The sequence below is a fragment of the Plectropomus leopardus genome, chromosome 3 (genome assembly GCF_026936395.1).
Source record: "Plectropomus leopardus strain MGB_pleo_1.0 chromosome 3, ASM2693639v1, whole genome shotgun sequence".
NCBI classification, from domain to species: domain Eukaryota; kingdom Metazoa; phylum Chordata; class Actinopteri; order Perciformes; family Serranidae; genus Plectropomus; species Plectropomus leopardus.
Window position 1 is genome coordinate 38,555,272 of NC_142178.1, and position 19,729 is coordinate 38,575,000.

The 19,729-nt window shown below is 35.2% G+C and overlaps 1 protein-coding gene across 1 annotated transcript in view; it reads right to left on the reverse strand.

Moving 5' to 3' along the window:
• Nucleotides 1-19,729, reverse strand: part of abcc10 (ATP binding cassette subfamily C member 10) — a 29,516-nt gene continuing 9,787 nt past the window's right edge. The window contains 14 exon segments of the mRNA XM_088075002.1: nt 1-3,280; nt 3,442-3,554; nt 6,233-6,330; nt 8,512-8,657; nt 8,824-9,077; nt 10,036-10,196; nt 10,283-10,452; nt 11,579-11,922; nt 12,937-13,129; nt 13,760-13,898; nt 14,519-14,707; nt 15,770-15,847; nt 17,256-17,445; nt 18,630-18,728. Of these exon segments, the coding sequence (XP_087931128.1) occupies nt 3,145-3,280; nt 3,442-3,554; nt 6,233-6,330; nt 8,512-8,657; nt 8,824-9,077; nt 10,036-10,196; nt 10,283-10,452; nt 11,579-11,922; nt 12,937-13,129; nt 13,760-13,898; nt 14,519-14,707; nt 15,770-15,847; nt 17,256-17,445; nt 18,630-18,728 (2,310 nt within the window). The 3' untranslated portion in view covers nt 1-3,144.

The window sequence follows — 19,729 nt, forward strand, 5'->3', positions numbered from 1 at the left end:
TTTACTCCAAAATCAACTGATTTATTACGAGGACTTTAATTATAAAACAAACAACAAAAGAAATCCTTCACAAACAATTTATGAGATTTTTAAATAAACCATATTATCACAGTTTAGTTTTGTGTATTCAATGGCTTTAAATTGCTCAGTATAACAATGCATAATACCAACTGCACATCCAGAAAAGATTTTTCTTTCAGTCAGTATTTGTATTTAACCCTTTGAAACCTGGATCTAAATCATTTTTCTTGTGCTTCGTTAAGACACCTTTACAGGTATTTAAATCTTCAGAAAATTTGCTTGTTTTTAAAAATAAACAAACAAAAAACATAGGAAACAAGGTGATCAACAACTTTTTTCATGATGAATTTTTGTAATTACTAATTTCTAGGTATATTTCTTTTACTTTTCAATGTTTTTGTGCAAATTTTCGGTTCGTTTCTACCTGAGTTGCTAAATGCCGTCTTTCCATGTTACTGTAAGAAATCAAGCCAATTCTCTCAGGTTTTAAGGGGTTAAATTTGATTTACATTTACATTTGAGCTCAAATGATCATTCAATTAATCCATTAGTCGCTCAAAAAACCATGAATCTGCATCTATTTTCCAGCTATTATCTGTTAACCCTTTGAAACCTGGAGAGACGTCACTGTTCTTGTGCTGCTTTCAGACACCTCTCTCAAGGATTTAAACTTTTGAATCTTTAGCAAATTGAATTTCAGAATTATTTCAGAAACATGGGGAGAAATGCAATGAGCAACTTGGTAAGAAATGATCCACAAATTGCAAGAAATTAATAGATCTGACAAATATTTTTTCTCTAGGAAAGGTGTCTAGAAAAATGGCAAGGAAAAAAACAATATTTATAATCATTACAATTAAAGATTTCTTTTTTTTAACCAATTTTCAGGCAAGTTTCCTAATTTGTTGCAAATTTTTGGGTCATTTGCTTTCTTCCCATGTTACCAGATATTTTCAGGATTTTTTTCACATACTCTTAAAGTTTCATGCACCAACAGTTATTCATGTTCAAAAAGTTTAAATCCATAAAATATCTCAATACAGTATAAAACTGTCAGGGAGGTGACATGTTCTGATGTATACACAGGTTTGGAAAAATATAGGTAAATTAAGTCGTAGTTGTTTTTGTAACGGAAACACATTATAAACAGAGACAAGAGACGACTAACACAACACAGACTGGAGGTTTGAATCTTCGCCTCCAGTGAGACTGAATCCTCTGGTTTATCCTAAAAACATCCCGCCTGGTTGCAAGAAAAGACCTTGTGTTTAGAAATGACCAAAACACACACACACACACTGGCTGCATTTTTGTTTTGATAAGTGTAACAATAACTAAGTGACAAAGGTAATATCAAGGTATGAAAAGTAACCAGGCAATTCATGCGTGCCATTCGAAACCTCTGAGATTATCGTCTTATGTAATATGTTAATCACAATGAACTTGATGTATACGGCTCTCACATCCACTCCCACAAAAGACAGCCAATGTGCTTCTCTGGTTTTCTGTATGAATCCTCGCTGTCAACTGTCCAATAAAGGCAAAAATGTTCCAAAAAATAACCTTAAAAAAGAAAAAAAAACATAAAAAAGTGTGTTAAGTGGTCAGTTATGAAAGCTTTCTGTCTCTTTAGTCTTTTGGTAAAACGTTTCAAAGTCAAAGATTTAGGAGCACAGTCAATAAAAGTCCCGCCTCTCGTTTTCTCTCTTTGGGGTGCAGCTGTGAACTCCTAACAAACTGGCAGCGGAAGAAATGAACAGAAGTAGGTATAGACCGTAGCTGCAGAAATCAACATTTTGTTGTTTGCACATATAACAAAAACATCAGAGGACCAAAACAGCTTCCCTGAGGAACACCAAAACACACTAAAAGTCATTATTTCAACGCTGTTCCCAGAGAATGGATGTTAAATCCTTCAAACACTGCAACAGAGTAACTGACAACACTATCAAAGATAGATCTTCATTTAAATCCCATCTTTTCATCTTCAACTATTCTGAAAATAGAACAGTAAGTACAGAAAACTTTCGGATGATTGTAAAGTGATCCGTCATCAACTTCCACTTTTGAGATTTGAGATTACTGACACAAAGATCATTCATTCAAATTAGCGTTAAGCTGTTGTGTCAAACTGATATTGCTCAAGAAATACTCCTGAAACCAGAAACAGGCTCCTGAACCTGCAGTGACATCTGACATAACGTAACGGTACACAGATATTTTTTCTATATAAATCAATGCTTTTCCAATTTTTCAACAGAAATATGTTTATATTAGGTTCTTAGATTAATGCTTATTCAACTAAAATGATTTCTTTACTCTGGGAGCTTTTTGCAACTGTCTACATCTATAGCCGACAGAGAATATGCATTTTTATATTTCATCCTTTTAACTGTTACTTCCAAAATAATCAAACGTGACTGAAGGTAATGTCTCCCATCAGCCACTATGGCCGGTGAACAGAAGCCTATTACTGGATGATTTTTTCCCCTAGTGCATACTGAGTAAGAAGAATATAGAAATATACAATAAAGTAGTACACTGAAACAGCTCCACAAAAACTCTGAATCAGCGAAAAGAATAAATCTAGTCAGACGATGAAGGACCGGTTGAGTATAGTGACTCTAAAGTACGGCATGCTGACAATACCTGCTTGCAGTAATAAATCAAAACAAATCTCAGCTGGACAACTTGTTAATTTATGAATATGCAGCGCAAACGTATTGCCTTGTAGTTAAAAACGTCCCACAAAAATCTGACCAAGGAGGAGAAAAAAGCCATTTAAGGGACGAGTAGGTTTTAGTTCCTCACAAAGAAAATTCAGACATTCAAGAACATTTCAGTTGACGCTGTTTCAACATTAAAATGATCAATTTAAAGAAACTAAATCAGCAAAAAATAAGAAAATATCCACAAACCCATTATTTCCCAGGCAAATCAAACCTTTGAAGAAGGCATTTTGTCTCCTTTTTCGCTCCAACAGTAGAAGACTTTTTAAATGCGAGCTGTAAAAGCTGTAAAAGCTGTAAAAGTGCGAAGCTGGACGGAGCGGAAAAATGCAGCGAGTTCTCAGCAAACCTGCACGATGAAAATATAAAAATAAATCTTTTCCTCTTAGTCGCCTCACTCTCCTCTCAAGCCGACCAGCCTGTGGAAGATGGAGCGGTCAGTTTGGCAGAGAGCAGCCGGGGTGTCGAACTCCGCCACCTTCCCAGCATGCATCACCAGCACCCTGTCGCAGTCCATGATGGTGTTGATCCTGGAGACAAAAACATGTTATTATTATTTTTAAAAATATATTTCCATGTAGGACAAAAAAAAACAAGAGTTTAAAGGAAGGACTTTTTTTTTAAAAAAAAATCCATTATAAAATACAAAAATCAAACTTTTTAAATACATTTGCATTAGAAAATATTTTACCTGTGTGCAATAGTGAGGACAGTCTTGTCCTGAAACGTCTCTCTGATGGTCTGTTGCAGCAGTTTGTCCGTCTTCTGATCCACGCTGGCTGTGGCCTCGTCAATACACAGGAGCTGCACGAGGAAACAGAGGTTATGGTGCCGTGATTTGGAGCTCGTTCATCAGAAACAGAGATCACAGCAGCACAGGAGCGACTGGGAACGATGGTACGAGGGAGGCAGACAAACACCGCAATGTGAAATTTACTTTGTGTCACTCTGTCAACAAAAACCCGTAATATAAGATGCACACGGACAGCATTTATTATAGAGTTACTGCACCAAATCAAGGGTTCATACATATCTTTACAAATGCATTTCAATAACTTTAAAGGCAAATTTTAAAGACCATAAATTCTCTTTTTAATTATATATGATAGCTTTTTTAAATGTATATTACTATAAATTTAAAGAAAATAATTCAGAGCAGGATAAGGATTATTTAAACCTAATATTTTAATATAATTTAGGGACTGTTTGTTATTTATGGAGGGGGGGGGGGGTTTCAAAGAGGGGGAGGCATGTAAAATATTTTTTCAAGCACTGGTAAGGGACCTGTGATTTTGATTTTGGCTTTAGGGGAGGGGCATACAAGTTAAAATATTTGTATTTTTAAAGAAAACATGCCTTTTAGTTTTATATTTTCTTTGAAATGTTTTTGTGATTTAAAAAAAAAAAAAAAACATGTTTTCCTTAAAAATGTCATTTTTAGGGGGACCGGGGAGTGGATTTTTAAGGTAAACACATCTTCAATATCACCAAAAAATTCTATAAAAAAAACCTACATTTATTTTCGGTTGGAAAAAAGCATCAAATTCTCTCTTTTTTTAAATCCCTTTCATGACACCACTGATCACAGCCAGAAACTGTAAAAACAGAAATTATCCGTGGGTTTTTTTAATTTATGACATCTGTCTTTGAACTCAACATGTGTTAATAAACAGGTTTGTAAAACAAAATCCCATGACTTTTCCAAAACTTTCAGGGTATATTTAGTTTTTCCACGGCTGGTAATTGAAAAAAACTAACCCTAACTGCAAATTCCATGACTTTTCCAGATTTTTCATGTTCGTACGAACCCTGTACGTTGCATTGTGTCCTGGATAAATGTTTACCGTCTCGTGCTGCTGCACGAAGGAAAAAGCAGCAGTTGTAAAGTCAACAGACAAACTCCTTTTTAAATACAAACATGTCGTTACAGCAGGAGTGTTGAAAGTTACACAGCTCTCGTGTACTTTAGATGTACTCTCGACACAGGCAGTGTGGCACATGCATTAAAGAAACTGCAAGTAAACTCTCAATTAGAGTCAAAATAAAAAAGGTCTTTTGAAGGACAAAAGTTTGGGCTGATGACTTTCTCCCCTGCCGTGTGTGAATGTCACACTCTAACCTGTAAACAGGTGAGAAGCCTGATATAAATAGAGCCAATTACACGAAAAAGGTGCGGCCGTACACTGAATTATAAACCCTTCCGTGAAATGAGTCAGACGTTTTGTATGTATGTATACAAACATATGTCTGTTTATTCTGTCCTTTTTCAGTCTGGCCTTAAAGTCATTAATGATCCAGCTGCTGGAAACCAGAAGGTTGGGTAGGAACTTGTTTCAGATGCACCATGTTTAAGCTGTTTTTGCGTTTTTTTTGTGATATATTTTGAAATAAAAGAGCAGTAATAACTCTCTATAACACTAACTGATTTTTGGAAAGTTTTAGCCACAGTGAGCGGTTAGATGTAACCTGCTCCACTGTGACCTGCTGCTGTGTGGAAAACTTTTATGCAACATGAGACACTAATTGCTCATAGCGTGATGGAAAACACCCAGTTATTGACTTTTTTTTCAAAGCAGCACAAGCTTGTTTGTCTGCACTGTAAACAGACACATCGCCTGCTTTTTGGAGACGGAAGCAGAGTTTGTCGTTCTAAATCACATGAGACTGAAATTAAAAAAAACAAAAATAAATAAAAATATAATAAATGCTAACCCTTTAAAACCTGAAGTAATATTAATTTTTCTGTGCTGCTTTGAGACACTTTTCACAAGAATTTAACCCTTTAAACACTGACCACATGGTGCTTTTTTTTTCAAAAACATGGAAAATAAAGCAATGAGAAACTTGGTTTAAAAAGTTCCATAAATTGCAAGAAATTATATATGTGTGTATATATGTATATATATATATATATATATATATATATATATATATATATATATATTTTTAATGCAAGGGAAAAATATTTAGGGGAAATTAAAAAAAAAAAATAGCTATATTATAGCTATAAATAACTATATTTATCATTATTATAAATAAATATCTAAAATTAAGTTACAGAATTATTTTAATATTTAAGCATTTTTTTTAAAGTCATTTCATTGTTTTCAGGTATTTTTTTGTACTATTTACTTTCTTGAATTATTTTTCTTTCTTTCTTTCATTTGACTTGTGGAGCTCAAAGAAATGCATTTCTCTGTGAGCAGCTTTATGTAGGAACTATTTTCTCTCTACCAAACTACACCTGCAAACTGTATCACTGCACAGAAACAAGTGTGTGCAAAATATATAGTTATTATTTTGGGGTCAACTGTCCCTTTAACTTTGGTATAAAAAGTGTCATGTAAAAAAAATAAAAAGAAGAAGGAAATAAAGTCATACATAAAAAATATGATAATAAATGACTTTAAGAGCATCATTGATCTGTTGCAGTTGCTTCATGTCAGAGTTATTGCTGAGTAATGATACAGGTGAGGTCTCACCTTTGCCTGAGTCAGCAGAGCTCTGGCCAGACACAGCAGCTGTCTCTGTCCCACCGAGAAGGACTTTCCTCTCTCCCCGACCTCGGCATCCAGACCACCTGACACACACACACACACACACACACACACACACACACACACACACACACACACACACACACACACACACACACACACACACACACACACACACACACACACACACACACACACACACACACATGTTTACAAAAAGGTATTACAGAGGAAGCACACCTGAAGCTGCACCACTCCAGGTCATTTTTATGTTTCCTTAAAACTGTAAACTTGCAGGAGGAGTGTCGGCTGTTTTTCCTCCAAAACTGCCTCCACTTGAGCCTAAAGGGTCATTTTTTTGCCTCAATAATTGCATTCATGCTATTGCAGTAATTACATTTATTTTTAAGCAATAATTACATGTATTTTAGAGCAATACTTAAATCTATTCTGATACAATACATTTATTATGGTACAATTATTGCCTTTATTTTAGTGCAATACTTACATTCATAGTAGAGCAATTATTGCTTTTATTTTAGTGCAATCATTATATATATTTTAGTGCAATAATCTTATTTATTTAAATACAATTATTGCACTGAATTAAATGCAATAGTTACATTCAATTTAGTGTAATGAGTTCATTTTTTTTCATTTTTAGAGAAATAATAATATTTATTTTGCTGCAAAAATTACACTCATAACATTTTAGTAATTATATTTATTTTTGTGCAATAACTGTGTATATTTTAATGTAATAATCACATTTAATTTAGAAAAATAATTACATTCAGTATAGTGTGGTGGTTTCATTTATTTAACATTTATTTAGCCTCAAAAATGACACTGACCATTTCAATAATTCTATTTATCTTAGTGTAATAACAGTAGTTTTTAGATTAATAAACACATTTATGCTAGTGCCATAATACATTCATAATAATGTATACATTACATTTCTTTTACTGCAATAACATTAATTTAAGCAATAACTACATTTATTTTAGAGCAGCAATAAAACTTAATTTAATAAAATATACACTTGAGTCCACTACTACAAATTATTATTATTATTTTATTTATTTTTTTTTCATCTTTTTGGAACCCGTTGTTGTTTCTGGTTGTTTTTGTCAGTGTTTCTTTTTATTGCACAGATCATAGTGCTCTTAATTTTACTGTATATTGTACAATAACAGTAAAGACTGTCTACTCTATCCTCTGTCCTCGACTTTTCTTTAAAAAATAAATAAAAACTCACAAGAGAGGAGGAAGAAAATTTAAAAAGGAGGCAAAGATGATAAGTAGACTTTAGTTATGACCTGATTTTATGTGACATAATCACCACAGCGTCCTGTGAGCGGTCCTGTGTGCACGCTGCCTTCAGATGTTCTGAGTGATCAATCACATTCAGTCAAAGAGACGTCCTCTGATTGTCCGTCAAACTGTCTCTGATCATGTGACCAGTCAGGAATGATGAAGGGTGGAGAGGATTTTTTAGTCAAAGGACTGTGAGTCAGGTGTGCAGATTCAAAAAAGACACACCTTGGCTTAACGAGCTCTTATGCTCATCCTTAATTCTCTGTCATCCCAGGTTATCGTCATTAACCCTTTAATACACACACTCGCATCGCTCTGCGCACAAAATGTGCTTTTCAAAATCAAGCTTTAAGTTTATTTAAATTTAGGTTTATTTTTTAACCAACATCAGTCCTAAATATCAAATATTCATTAATGTTCGGCCATGTTTTTGTCATGATGCCACTACGTTCTTGGATGAAAAAAAATACAAAAAATGAATTATTTTCAAAATACTACAAACAAAGTAGGTTGTTTTTTTTGCCAGTCTCAGTCTGGGATCTGTCAGTGATCAGCAGCAGCATTGATTGTTACAGGTCACCTCGTGGAAATAGCATGTATTTCCTCCATATGCCAAACATGGTAAAAATGATGTAATCATGTGGAAAATAGAAAAAAATACCAATTTAAAGGCAACACCCCAGAATGACACCCAGAAATAATACAAGTCCTGTTTTTCTGCTCTGATGGCTGTGGGATCAAAAATGTCAGTTTGAATGGGTTTCAATGGAGCATTTTTGGACCTGAACAGTCTGAATGTAACTATTTAGTTTCCACAGTGTATTTTAGACTTATTGTAGGAGCTGAGCTGCAAATTCACTGATTACACTCAAATACACAATCTGGACTACATTTAGGACACATGCATGAACACAGCCCGCCCCCCTCTGTCTCCTGTCTCTCACCCATCCTGCTGACCACAGAGCCGAGGTGGCACTGGTCCACCACGTCCTGCAGCTGGTGGTCTGCGTGTCGCCCACACGGGTCCAGATTCTCCCTGATGGTCCCGCTGAACAGGAAGGGGTCCTGAGGAATGATGGCCAGCCTGGACCTGCGGAGGGCCCACCGAAAAGGTTTTAAAAGGACAGTTTACCCAAAACTGAAAATTCAGTCATTCAGGACAAAATAAAGAAAACTGAACCCAATCTTTGAAATAATAATCAATATCACAACCAGAATATGTATTATTGGAGCTGCAGATACCCCTCCGGGCCTACCTGAGCTGAGCCAGGCCCACAGTGCTGATGTCCAGCCCGTCCAGGAGGATCTGACCCTGGTTCAGCTCCACCATACGGAACAGGGCCAGGAACAGCGTGGACTTTCCGGAGCCAGTCCGTCCCACAATGCCCACCTTCTCCCCGGGTCGCACCACCAGGCTGACCCCGTCCAGGGCGTTGGGAAGACCGTCCCTGTAGGCCAAAACCACATCGCGGAACTCCAACCAGCCCTGCTCGGGCCACGCCGGGGGCAGCTGGTGTCGAAACAACAGTGGTTACATAAACAGAGGATATCTTCAATAGAAATTCACCCTAAAAATATTTTGCGCGGTTAAATCATACGACAAACTAACTTAATTTTTTGCATTTCATTTGTTTAATGTAAGCAACTATTTCCCCTATGGACATGAAACCCCCCCAAATTTAATATTGAAAATAATAATAATAATGATAATAATTCCCACTTCATAATAATAATAACTTCTTTTTAAAACACCTTTAAAAACCAGAAGAAAAAAGCAGAAAACTCAGAAGGCAATATGACAACAGAGAGCCAGACAAGAGCAAGACAAATTAATTATGAATAAATATAATACGTAAAAAGAAAATAAAAAGATAATGCTAAATATGAGAAATAACATAAAAGCAAGTCTTTATAAAAAAAAGTGTTTATTATAATTATTACAATTTAAAAATGGGTTCTTTTTTAAACTTGTCAGTTGAATAAATAAACCTGATTTATTTTTGCAGCGATATACTGGCCTGGATTACAAACCATCTCGAAAATTTCTTTCTTTTTATAATAATATTTACATATTATGCTGCAAAAATATTAAACACTGGAGCAGCCTGAATAAGTCTGAATTAGGTCTTTCTGCTATTGCGATGGTTTTAATGTTTTTTTATTATTATTACTTCTGAGCCGAAACTTCTTGCTTTAACACTCTGATTTTACTGAGTTTTAGGTTGAACTCGTTACTTTGATTTAAATGTGGCTAAATAAAGTTAAAGGGCATCAAGACGGTTTAAATCCAGCGATTGAATGAAATCATGTAAATAAATTGAATTTGTTTTAAGTCTGTGTGTTGATCTGAGGTTTAAGGAAAAATCTGGACCCTGTTAGACTGGTTGGAAACCACTGCAAAGAGAAACTTGTGTTTCTTGAGTGCGATTATCGGCGTGAGTTTGCGGCGGTGCTGCGGAGGCTCTCACCTGTGTGCTCTGCTGCTGCGGCTCGCTGGGAAGGCCGGTGGAGTACTCCTCGGTTCTCTCCACGCTCACCAGCTGCATCTCCGTCTGGGTGAAGTTTAAAATGAGGCCATTCAGCAGGATGGTGATGGACAGGGCGTAGGACAGAGACAGACCCACCAGACCTGCAGCCAGGCAGAGACACACATCACAGAACCGAACCCCCTCACATTACCGGAGCTCAGAGTCACCAAACTCTGCTCAGACTCACCTGGATCGACAGAGTTATACTGGTGCTGGACGACAGCGATCACGCCGAGGCCGGTCACCACGGCAACGCCAATCAGCTGCAGGCGGATGTTCAGCCACTGACTGGCGGCGTTGCTCAGGAACAGGCAGCGCTGGTTTTGCTCCAGACGCCTGGCGATCTCCTCCTCAAACCTGGAACGACAAAATCATTTAGTCTGTGACTGTGTGACAGGTGACGATTTTAAAGTGAATTTATTATGTTTGAAATTATTTTCTGCCAATTATATAATGTTAAAGTGTTGCATGTTCACATTAAATATGGCAAAAGTTTCAAATAATGTAGTAAATGTGTGTTAAAGTAATCCCTGTGAGCAGAAACCTCGAGCTTCAGCAAACACTCTGGAAAATAAAATAAGGTCTAGACCTCAATACATCAGTCACTTATTTTAAATATCTTTTTTTTAAGTCTATATTGGACTAAGTAAAAAAAATCACAGCTCAGAAACACCATCAGAGTAATTTAGAAACATTGTCATGAAGAGTCTGTCCACCAAAGAGCGCTGACTTTATCTATCAACTGTGAATATTCTTTAATAACCAGATTTTAGGCGTCGAAAAATACTTATGTTAGAATATCAGCTGATCTATTGTTATCCTGTTTTTATCTCAAATGTTAATCTCAGTATTTTTTTTATTATTGTTTTTAATCTCAAATACTAATCTCAGTATTCCATTTTTAATGATTTTTTTATTATCATTATTGTTAGCAGTAGTGGCAGCAGCATTCATATTAATATTAATATTAATATTAATATTCCTGTTATTATTATTATTAACAATATTGATAATCATCATCATCATCACCATCATAATCATAATAATAATAAAAAAGCTAATTATTTATTTATGTAATACAGTTAATCTATAATCTGTTATTTTATTATACTTTTTTTCATTAATATTTCATTGAACTTTTAACATAAAATGTCACCTATGGTCACAAAATCAAATATCTCATATACGTATGTATATATTACAAAACACAAAATAAATCAATAATAATAATTAAAAATTATATAAATAAAAATACATTATACACGTAAGAAATCCTTAGAAGAAAAATACAAACAGATGAAAACAAACAAACAAACGACTAAAAAAATGTAAAAATAAATTTAAAAAAAAAAAATTTCCTACATATATATATATATTAGTATATTGATGTACACTTGAAATTTCTACAAAAATATTGTTAAAAAATATATATATCGATCTCAGTACCTACGAGACTCTAAAAAGGTCTGTTGCTGCGTCTCACCTGGCAGAGGCGCCGCTGGCCCGGATGGTCCCGAGCCCCGTCAGCGTCTCAGAGAAGTGCGAGTAGACGGGCGACAGCGTGATGCTGCACAGGCGCTTCAGCTCTCGAGACGTGTGTCGGTAGAACTGCTGCGTGCGGTGGTAGACCAGCGCCAGCGGCAGCAGCAGCACCAGGACCCAGGGGAGGCCGCAGCTGATCACCACCAGCATGCCCAGCAGGCCGAACACGTTGGCCAGCAGGATATTCAGGATGAACGGCAGGCTGTCGTCCACGGTGTAAAGGTCCGAGGAGAAACGGTTGAGGATGCGACCCATCGGGGTCGTGTCGAAGAAGGTCACAGTGGCCTGAGGAGAGGATGTAAACAGGAAGTTAGAATTATTTAACCTTTAATTAACCCAAGTGGTTCAGATTAAATAAAATATTTCTTAAAATCCATCTTAAAGCGGCTCTTATCAATATTTTTATTTTAATAATAGACCACTTGACTACTGGTGTGTAAATATCATAACTCGTATTATTATCGTTTTATTGCAAAGGCAACTTAACAACATATGACCCCAAAAAAAGCACTAATTATGATAAATTCCAAAAAAAAAGGTTTTTTTTAAAAAAAAGAAAATGATGTGGAAAAAGTGTAGAAAACTAAAGAAAGAAACAAATATGAGAAAATTATCAAAAAGAAAAAAAATGTCCAGAAACTATATGTTTGATTACTAGAATTAAGTATTTAAAAAATGAAATGTGTAACAGAGTACACAGAATATATTATGTACAGAATATATAATATAATTTTAAACACTTATTTTCATTTTCTTGTTTGGTTTTATTTTTACTGATTTTCAGGTGATTTTCTTGTAAATTTTCAGTATTCTTTTGCCAATTTTTTGGGTGATATCTTCTCAAGTTACTCACTGTCTTCCTTTCATGTTTCTGACATAAATCAAGCTAATTTGCTGAGATTTCAAAGGGTTAATCAAGTCGTAAATCAGTACTAACTCTCCACAAATCCACAACTTTCTCAATGCATAATTTGTACAGATTTTACAAAATGAGATATAATTAACAGTTGATCTTCAGATGTGTATTTTATCTTTGGACAGAGCCAGCCTGGTTGTTTTTCCATGTTTCCAGCATTAATGCTGAACTTGGATAACTGTTTTCCTGCAGAAGGCTTCAGATCGAACAAAGTAACAGGATTTGATTTTAATTCTTGTCAAAAAAAGGCAAATGTCAAACGATAATGTCAAACAAGTTTTATACCGATATCCTTTCAGTCTGCAGCCTGGAGCTGCCAAAAAAAACAAACGCTCAGTCTGCTCGGCTCGGCCCTGAGGAGCACCGACGGTCATATGACGCACCTTAAGGACCCGGTCCAGGAGTCTGTTGTGGATGGTGGTGGCGGCGCAGATGGCTCCGTAGGCAAAGAGGAAGGATCGGAGGGCGGTGAAGACGGTGTTGGCCACAGCTAAGGAGCCGTACACCGTCAGGTAAAACTGGACATCAGAGCTCAGGTTCCCTGAAGTGAATGTTTGCACTGAGGACAGAGGAGACCTGGAGGGCAGACGTGAATTAAGATTTCACTGAAACAGTGACAGACAGACTTTGAACATTCAAAGAGCAGAGAAACAACATTATTCTGACACTAAATAACAAAGAAGACACCACAGTATTTTGCATTTTGTGTGGATGTATTTCTGTTTGTGTGTGCGTGTGCGTGTGTGTGTGTGTGTGTGTGTGTGTGTGTGTGTGTGTGTGTGTGTGTACTTATGGATGCATTTTGCATTTTTAAAAGTCTTCTGTGGACAGGTGATGCAAATTGCTACAAAAATAAAACACAGTGTTCTGGTTCTTGTGTATAAACGTACAATTTTAATGCTATTCTGATGTTAATGTCACACTAACTAAGTAACTAAGCCTGCACTAGCGCGGACACGTCCCACAGCCCGCTCCAGAGCCTAAATGTGCGACAACCCGCTCCAGCGCGGACACGTCCCACAGCCCGCTCCAGAGCCTAAATGTGTGAAATATATATACATATATAAAGAAAGAGATATCTAACAGTTGTGTATATGCTATTATTGTATTATTGATTGATTGTATGTTTAAATCTGTAATTGTCTTAAAAAAATAATAAACATATTTGTTTAGAAATTAAAAAAATGTATTGATTGGCCAACTCACATTAACCCTGCAGGTGAGAAGAGGAGCAGGTGAGGTGAGCTGAAGGCACCTGAGGAGGAACCGTTTGTTCTGTTGGATCCGTTGTTTTTCAGCTCTGAGATCCAGTGAGACAGCCACCAGTCAGAGACGTTCTTAGACGCTAAAAAGCAAATAAACAAAAAACCCACAGCAGTTTATTGTTAAAAATGTTGATTTAAAACAAGAAAAATGTTAATTTTTCTACTTTTTGTGAAGTCTGATAACAAAACTAAAGTTTAAACAATGTTTACCTCCAAGATGTAGTAGAGTAGAAATATAAAGTAGCATAAAACTGAATAAAATAAATAAAATAATATAATAATAAAATAATAAATAAATATTTTAAAAAGTACCTCAAAATTGTATTATTGTACCATACTTGAATAAATAAAAGTAGTTCAATTCCAAATCTAAAAATAATAAATTAATAAATAAATATTTTAAAAAGTACCTCAAAACTGTATTATTGTACCATACTTGAATAAATAAACGTAGTTATATCCCCCCACAGGTTACAATATACATAAAATAAACATCATTATGTTTGATTGCTCATTCGTTTTATCGAATCATCTGAAACAAACCTGTCATGGATATTAATAAATAAATAAAATAAACATTTCTATTTGAGTATCACAACATTTGGGCTGCAGTGTGACAGCGGCGCTTTGACCGCGAGCGTCTGCTGAGCGTCATCACTAACCACAGATCACACTGAAAAGCTGAGCGGTCGATCCAAACCTTGCATGAGGAGCAGAGACATCAGGATGGAGGCGGCCAGCGCTCCGCCCACAGCCGCCCAGTAGGTCTGGTAAACTCTCCACGCCAGCCCGCCCGCCTGCTTCTGCTCCGCCAACGACCGGTCGGGGTCATCGTCCACGCGCAGATCAGGCGATGAACCGGGCTCCTCGTCCTCCTGCTCCACACCATCTGCTCAAAACCGAGAACAAACGTGAAAATAATCAGATTTTTCTACAGCAGTGACAGACTGGTGAGATTATCAGATTAGATAAAATAAGGAGATTTTTTTAGCCAGTTGTAAGAAGAGTTTCTTTCCGTGTGCTGCAGATAGCCCTAAAAAATCAACGTCACTTACTTAAACATTTTACACTGCTTGTGTTGGGAGATTGACAGCCCGAATAACTAAATGTTGCACTTTATTTCTTAAACGTTGCATTTTATTTCTCAAATGTTGCACTTTATTTCTTAAATGTTGCACTTTTTTTCATAAATGTCGAACTTTATTTCTTAAATGTCGAACTTTATTTCTTAAATGTTGCACTTTATTTCTTAAGCGGTGCACTTTATTTCTTAAACATTGCACTTTATTTCTTAAATGTTGCACTTTATTTCTTAAACGTTGCACTTTATTTCTTAAACGGTGCACTTTATTTCTTAAACGTTGCACTTTATTTCTTAAATTTTGCACTTTATTTCTTGCTTCATGCGTCATGAGGCATTTTGTTTCAGGTGATTGTCAGCCTATCCACATGTCAGCACTTGTTTCTATTATTATTATTATTATTACTTTTTACTATTTTACTATTTTTTTATCCTAGGTCTTTTAACTTATATTGTTTCCACTGTGTTTATATTGTCTTTTTGTCTGTTTTTGAGTTCTTGTAACCATTTTCCAATAAAGTTTCTACTGGAAATAGTAAATAAACTGACTCTGAAAAGTTGATTTCATTCAAAACCGCACATGTGAACTTCACATGTAGCTAAACAATCAGTCTGAGGATCACCAGTCATGTGCACAAGTTGTTGCCAATCTATCAACTTGAATTTGAGATATTTCACTTGGATGAGTGAAAACTCTGACCTGCTGATGGCGCTAATGGAAAAATCAGAGAACCATTCATTTAAATTCATCTTTTGGGCAACATTAATGTCTGTAAAAAGGTTTGAGTCTGGACCAAAATGTTAGAAATCAACACAAAAGCTGCACATCACTTTTATCTGTCAGGCGGTCACAACTCAAGGTAAACAAACCTTTCTCTTTCCTGTTGTGGTCATTCTTCTGTTTTTTGGGCACGGCCTCGACCAAAGGAAGGATTTCTGCTGGTGTGCCTGTTTGACAGTGAAAGAACAGTAAAGGTGAAATTAAAAGGGCTCCAAAAAATATGTATGTCTTGTTAGCAAAGTCTCCTCTGCAATAAAGCATGCAGCGTTACTCAACTTTAAGAGCAATGTTACATAAACGCATCTGTGAAGATCATTTTAGATGCTGCGACTCGTTAGCTCTCACATGTATTGTTCAGGGTTTATTTTGAAGGGTCAGAAGAATCTATAAAAGCTCCTGATTACAGCCGATACGCTCTATCATGACGTAAACTACAATATACACATCAGAAACAAGTTATTATTTGTAAAGAATAAACAATTTCTGCATGAGCAGATTTCCTGCTGGAGGTTGATGTCTTGCTGTTGATGCATTTGTTACATTTTTTTACTCATGTCTCAAAAAGAGCGTAATAATAATACTAATGATGTAATGTTGTCAAAACCTTTAAATTAAATAACTTACAAACCTCTGGAAATAATGATTTAATACACTATAAATTAGTCTTGTTAATTTCATTGATAACTGCCTTCTAATGTGACCTTGATTGTTTTGAAAAGCGCCTAAAAATAACATGTATAAATATTATCATTATTGTTATTATTATCATTAAAGTTATTGGAAATGTTCAGGATTAGTTCTGAAATTTCACTTGACAGAAAAATATATTTAATTTATCATAATCTGTGGAAAACCTTGTGAAACATATTCGTTTTAGTCTGCAGAAAATAACAGAAATAATGAATGATGTAATATTATATTATGACATAATGCCTCTTTAACCCTTTGAAACGTGGAGCAACATCACTTTTCTTGTGTTGCAATCAGACACTTTTCACTAGGATTTAAACTTTTGAACTCTGAAAAAATTAGTTTGAATTATTTTGCAAACATGGGGAAAAATGTAATAAACAACTTGGCAAGAAATGTCTCATAAATTGCAAGAAATTAACAGATTTACAAATTATTTTATAAAAGCTTGGAACATATGTCCAAAAAACCATGTTTACAAATATCACTATTAGATATTTAAAATTATTTTACAGAATTATTATAATTTTTGGGGGTTTTTTTCAGGTTTCATGTCTGTATTTTTATATGATTGAAATAAATAAAATTTAAAAAATGAATCAAATCAATTTTTTTTTTTACTTTCCCTTTGTTTTTTGTCTGTTTGTTTTCTTGTACTTTTTCCTAATTTCTTGCTAATGTCCTTATAAAGTTGCCCATTGCCTTCTTTGCATGTTTTTGAAAGAAACCAGATTTGTCCCGGTTTAAAGGGTTAATTATAATAAACAACAGGCTGCCCTGATTTTAGTGTTAAAACACCAGCAGGTCGGTTCTTTGTATCTTGACACCTGATGACAACAACCACATGTGACATTTCCACCCTCATAAACCAGATTTTGTTCCTACCTGTCCTGACGATGGTCCCGTTGTCCATGAGGACGACCGTGTCCGCTTTGTCCACAAACTCTATGCGGTGTGTGCAAAGGATTCTGGTCTTCCCTCTGAGGAGCTCCATGATGCATTTCTTCATGAGGTGTTCGGCCACGTCGGTATCGACCGCCGCCAGCGGATCATCGAGGAGGTAGATATCTTTGTCCTGTAAACAAAAATTGAAGAAAACACCTGCTGATTATGGTTTTCTGTTTTTCTGCACACTTCACTCTGCGCAGTGATACGGTTGGATTAGGACTAATTTAGCTAAAAGAAAATAGTTCCTAAATGAAACTGCTCAAAACAAGGTCTATGGATTATCTTGACTAACTGGGTCATGGTTTCTGAAAAGAGATATTGAAGAACTATATTTACAAATATCATTGCAGGTATTTAAAAATATTTAAAATTATTTTACAGAAATATTATCATTTTTAAACAGCTTTTTTCAGGCTTCATATCTGTTTTGTATAATAATTTCTCTATTTCCTTTTTTACATGTTTGAAATAAATAAATAAAAACAAATCAAATTAATTTTTTTTGTTTTGTTTCTTTGTAGTGTGTTGATTTTATAACTTTATGTGTATGTGCATACTTTTATATTTTTATTTTTATCTTGTGCGGCAGTGCACTTTATTTATTTTATGTGATTTTATTTGTGTTTTTTTTATTTTATTTTATTTTATCATACTGTGTTTATCATTTTTACTGTGTTTCTGCTGTTTTATTTATTGTGCTTATTACCTCGCTGTGCAGCACTTTGGAAACCTTGTGTTTGTTAAAATCGTGCTATATAATTAAAGTGGATTGGATTCTTCACGTCAATATTGTCAAAAAAAGCCAGTTATTTTCTCTGAGAATCGAGTCAGAAAATTCTCAGAAATTAAAGTTGGAAGTTTAGAAGAAAAACTTTAAAAAATGTAAGAGAAAAAAATCAAATCATATTGTATCAAAATAAAGTGTATCATATGGTATCGTGTCGAATTGCATCATGTCATGTCATGTCTTGTCACTTTTTTTTTTTTTTTTTAAATTTTAGGCAATTTTTTTTGTACTTTTTCTTAATTTCTTTCTAATTTTTGTGAATGACACCTTGCTCCATTATATCAGAGAGCAGGCAGACGTCTCTACGGTCGATAAATCCAACACTCAACTTACACCAAAACTATCCAGACTGATAAAAAGCATCATAAGTAGGAGAGAAAACACGCATTTTTGATTTTGGGGTGAATTGTCCCTTTAACATTAACAAACTCAGTTTCATCCACACAGCAGAAATAAATACATATTGACGTGAGAGTGCTTTTATCAGCGGTTTCTGCAGACCGACTCTCGTGCAGAGGACTGACCATGTAAACGGCTCTGGCGAGGGCGAGTCGGGCCTTCTGACCTCCGCTCAGAGTCACTCCGTTCTCTCCCACTTCTGTCTTGTCTCCGTTTGGCAAAACCTGAAGACACAGTTTATTATAAATGTTAAAAAAAAGAGTTTCAGGCTCCACGTACATCTGCTTTTGCCTGAGATTAGCTCATACGGACGGATCAATGAGCGTCCAAAATGATACGAGTTCATGCTCTGGGGTCGATGCATGGACAGATTCAGGATATCTACAGGTATCAGACACTCGTATTTAATGCTTTTTAAGACCTCTTTTAAGTCGTTTTTAACCAAATCGATGACTGATTTTTGGGCAAATCATCTTTTTCTTACAGCAATGCAGGTAAATATAAAGTGGTGTAATTGTAGGTTTAAAGATTTGTGACATCAAAAATTTGGACTTTCATGCAGAAGAGCTTAACTCATTTTGACAAAAAGAAATTAGAAGATGGAGAAATTAAATTTTGTAAAATGTGCGTGGCTATGAACACCTGACAAATCAAAATTTGTGACTATTTAATGATTTTTAAGGCCTAATATGCATATTTTAAAAAATGAATATTAGACTTTTTACAACAATTTAAGACCTGCAGACACCCTGGATAATTTAAAGAGGATTTTAACCAGGCGCTGGAGGTCTCTCCCCAAAGGCTTTAAAACCTGAATAATTTGACTTGATTACTTAAAAAAACATGGAAAGAAGGAGATAAACAACTTAATAAGAAACCCAAAAAATAGCAAGAAAAAATAAAAAGTTTACGTAAAATTACGTAAAATCAGCTTTCAAGAGGTAAAAGAACAAAAACAAGGAATGAAAATTAAAAAATAAAAATATTATTATTTTTTTTATATTATGTTATATTCTGATTTCTGATTCCTAATCTTAAACGTAGATTTCTTCACACTGTTTCGTAGTTATTTGATAATTTTCCATTGTCGCTCTCGCTCTCTCTTTTATAAAGCTAAATTTTAGCTCATTTTTGGTCACCTTTTACTGAATTTCTGCAGTTTGCAGGGCACTTCAAGTTGCTGATCACCTTTTTTCCCATGTTTTTAAGAACTAATTCACTCATA